This window comes from Eucalyptus grandis, chromosome 6 (genome assembly GCF_016545825.1).
Source record: "Eucalyptus grandis isolate ANBG69807.140 chromosome 6, ASM1654582v1, whole genome shotgun sequence".
Taxonomy (NCBI): domain Eukaryota; kingdom Viridiplantae; phylum Streptophyta; class Magnoliopsida; order Myrtales; family Myrtaceae; genus Eucalyptus; species Eucalyptus grandis.
In genome coordinates this window covers 2,241,954-2,245,271 of record NC_052617.1, presented here as the reverse complement: position 1 = coordinate 2,245,271, position 3,318 = coordinate 2,241,954, and the positions used below count along the sequence as shown (strand labels likewise).

Here is a 3,318-nt window from a genome sequence, read left to right as displayed (position 1 = left end):
ATCCCATGTGACTTGCGGGTACAGGCTTTGACGCAGCTTCCGGTTCCCGGTAAAAGAGTCCCTTCCCCTTTCCTTTTGCATTAAAAGCAGGTAAAGGTCAACTCTTCCTGACTGGCACCAACCCGGACCCATCCAACGGCTCTCCTTCCACCATCACACCATCCATCATCATCATCATCATCATCATCTCCTAGCCTCTGGTGCTTTTGACCTTATCGCTCTCCCTCTCATCATTTTCAAAATCTTAACACGGTCTCCCAACAGGTCTCATCTCATCTATCGCCTCCGCCGCGGGCCCCACCCCCCCGGCGCATTGAAAATCCGTGGTCAATCGCCCCCGCATGGGATCGCCACGTGGAGCGCTCCTACAGGCCCGACTGTTTGACCATAAAATTAACGTAGAAGCGACAGGCGGAGGCCGGACTGACCATAGAGGGAGAGAGAGAGAGAGAGATGCCTTGTAATGCCAAGAGGAGGAAAGGCGAGGGGGCGTCAGTTTGACTCGAATCCTGCTTTTCTTCTCCCCTTCTCCTTTCTCTCTCCTCCCCTGTTGCTTTGCTTTTTCCCCCTTTTCTTCGTCAGAGATCTATCTCTATGTCCTGCGACCCCTTTCCTCTCGTCTTCTTCCCCTTCTTCTTATAGACCCCCCCAGGGCTCGGCTTCTTCTTCATATGTGTTCCTTCTCTAGCCGCTCCAGGGAGAGAGGTATGGCCGTGGAGCTGATGATGGGTTACGGGAGCGGCGGCGACGGCGGCGTTGGCTTCGCGGTGAAGAAGGAGGAGACCGCTCTCCGGGAGGCCGCCTCCGCCGGCATACAGAGCGTCGAGAATCTCATCAAGATGCTGTCTTCCTCGCCTTCCCCCTCCCCCTCCGGCGGCGGCGCGGGCGGCGGGCGGCGGGCCGGGCAGGACTCGCCGTCGCCGTCGTCTTCCTCTTCCGGGGGCCCGAGCCCCGCCGTGGACATCGAGGCCGCCACGGACGCCGCCGTCAACAAGTTCAGGAAGGTCATCTCGCTGCTCGACAGGGCGAGGACCGGCCACGCCCGCTTCAGGAGAGCCCCTGTCGCCGACCCCCTCCCTGAGAACCGGGAAGCGTTTACTCCGGTCCGACCGGCGGAGAACCCGGTCGGGAGCGCCCGGTTGCAGAGCGCCGAGCCGGTCTCGGCTTTCAAGGTCTACTGCCCGACGCCGATCCAGCGGCTGCCGCCCCTGCCTCACAACCACCACCACAACCACAACCACCACCACCACCACCACCACCAGGTCCAACAGAACCCCATCCCGGTGGTTCCGAAGGTGGAGAGAAAGGAGTCCGCGACGCCGACGACTATAAATTTCTCCACCTCGCCGCCGATCTCGGCTGCGAACTCCTCGTTCCTGTCCTCACTGACCGGGGAGACGGACAGCGTGCAGAGATCCTTCTCCTCTGCAGGGTTTCAGATGACGCACCATCTCTCGCAGGTTTCGTCGGCGGACAAGCCTCCCTTGTCGTACTCACTGAAGAGGAAGTGCAGTTCCATGGACGACGCGGCTCTGAAGTGCGGGTCGTCCTCCGGCAAGTGCCATTGCTCGAAGAAGAGGTACGCTGAAGATTGCGGTCTCTGTTCTGGCAGCAGTTGGGTGATTTCGAAATGGGCCTGTGTCAAATGAATTGACGAGATTTGGGTCGATTTTGCAGGAAATCGAGATTGAAGAGAGTGGTTAGAGTCCCAGCGGTCAGTTCGAAAATGGCGGACATCCCACCAGATGATTTCTCATGGAGGAAGTATGGACAGAAGCCCATCAAAGGCTCCCCTCATCCAAGGTCGGTCTTCGCGTTCGTCTTACTTCGTTTTTAGTTCGTGTCGGTTCATATCTATGTCAGTGACGAAGCATGTCGATTGACGGAAGTATACATCGATCATGTTATCTAGCCGTGTCGTGCCCCCCCTTCGATCCCCAGCCCCCGATGGTCGAGACCAGTCCTGTTCTCTGATCTCGTCGTTGATTTGGGTTACGCTCAACTCGGGCACCATGACTCGGCCCTTCACTCGGTCTGTGACTCATTTGACCCGTTGACCCCTGTTCTCTCTCCCTCTCTCTCTCTCTTTCCCGCACGCAGCACACGTTACCCATCCACGTTCCCGAAAAAAGCAACCCACGTTGCTCCTCCATTTCCAGAGATACACCTGTCCCTCCTCGCTTGGAGCGACGCACCCATGATTATCTCCTCGGACCCATTTACCAAATCCCAAACTGGGTTTTCTAAAAAAGCCGAATCTTGAGCTTGACTCCGGAGTCAACCATACAGAACCAATCCCTCCCCAGTTCGAGTAGACGATTGATTTCCATCAAATCACTGACGGTGCCTTCGTTCTCTTTATTTCTTTTAGGGGCTATTACAAGTGCAGCAGCGTAAGAGGATGCCCGGCGAGGAAGCACGTGGAGCGGGCCCTGGACGACCCGGGCATGCTCATCGTGACCTACGAGGGCGAACACAACCACTCCCAGTCCGTCGCCGACGTGAAGGCGCCGCTGGTCCTGGAATCTTCCTAGGCCCGCCCTCTCGCCCGCTCTCTCTCGATCTCTCGATCCGACCGGGGTCCATGGCGATCTCCCGGTCCCCCCGGCTGTTGATTGAACGTGAAGGAAGCGACACCGACGCTGATAATGCTTTAGGGGGGAGAGAGAGAGAGAGAGAGAGGGAGGGAGGGGCTCAAATTGTCAACGCGAAGATGCCTTGGCTCTGTTCTCAAGGAGGGGAGCGTGGAGGGGGAAATTGGATTCCTTTGTCTTCGGGTTCTTTTGTTTACTATTTTGGCTTCGCCCCCTTCTTTTTTAAATTTATTTCTTTTGTGACTTCTGGTACTAAAGAAAGACCTTGTTGATTAAGGGGGGGAAAGAAAAGGAAAAGGAGAGGATGGGACTGTAGATTTGGTGGGGAGTGAATCATCCGACTAGTGGGGTGGATTTTCGTTTTGATATTTGGGAAAGTATTATTTTAGTGAAACCTTAGATTAATATAATGGAATGGAGTTTTGCCTGTCTTTTCCGATGTGATATATATATATATAATATTTTTAAAGGAGAGGAGGCATGGTGCGGGGTGGTGGGTCTCCGCGAGGATGCCCACTTCCCAGTTTGCGAATTTTTTATTGATTTAAGGTGGAAAGCATAATTTGGTTGGGGGGAGAGTCAATGAGTTGAGTCGGGAGGACTCTTTCTTATTAAATTCCGGGCGGACTTGTGCACGATGCTAACGCTAGTTACAACGTTTGGGGCAAATAGGACGGTTGACCCCCTCGTGATGGCTGACGTCTTCCACGGTTGAATTTAAAAA

The 3,318-nt window shown here is 55.1% G+C and overlaps 1 protein-coding gene across 1 annotated transcript; it reads left to right on the top strand.

Annotated features, from left to right (window-relative positions):
- The first annotated feature begins 438 nt into the window (after positions 1–438).
- Positions 439–3,042, top strand: LOC104447869 (probable WRKY transcription factor 7). The gene is made up of 3 exons (XM_010061595.3): positions 439–1,579; positions 1,678–1,803; positions 2,372–3,042. The coding sequence occupies exons 1-3, from the start codon at positions 672–674 to the stop codon at positions 2,532–2,534; spliced, it is 1,197 nt and encodes a 398-aa protein (XP_010059897.2). The 5' UTR covers positions 439–671; the 3' UTR covers positions 2,535–3,042.
- Positions 3,043–3,318: the final 276 nt, after the last annotated feature.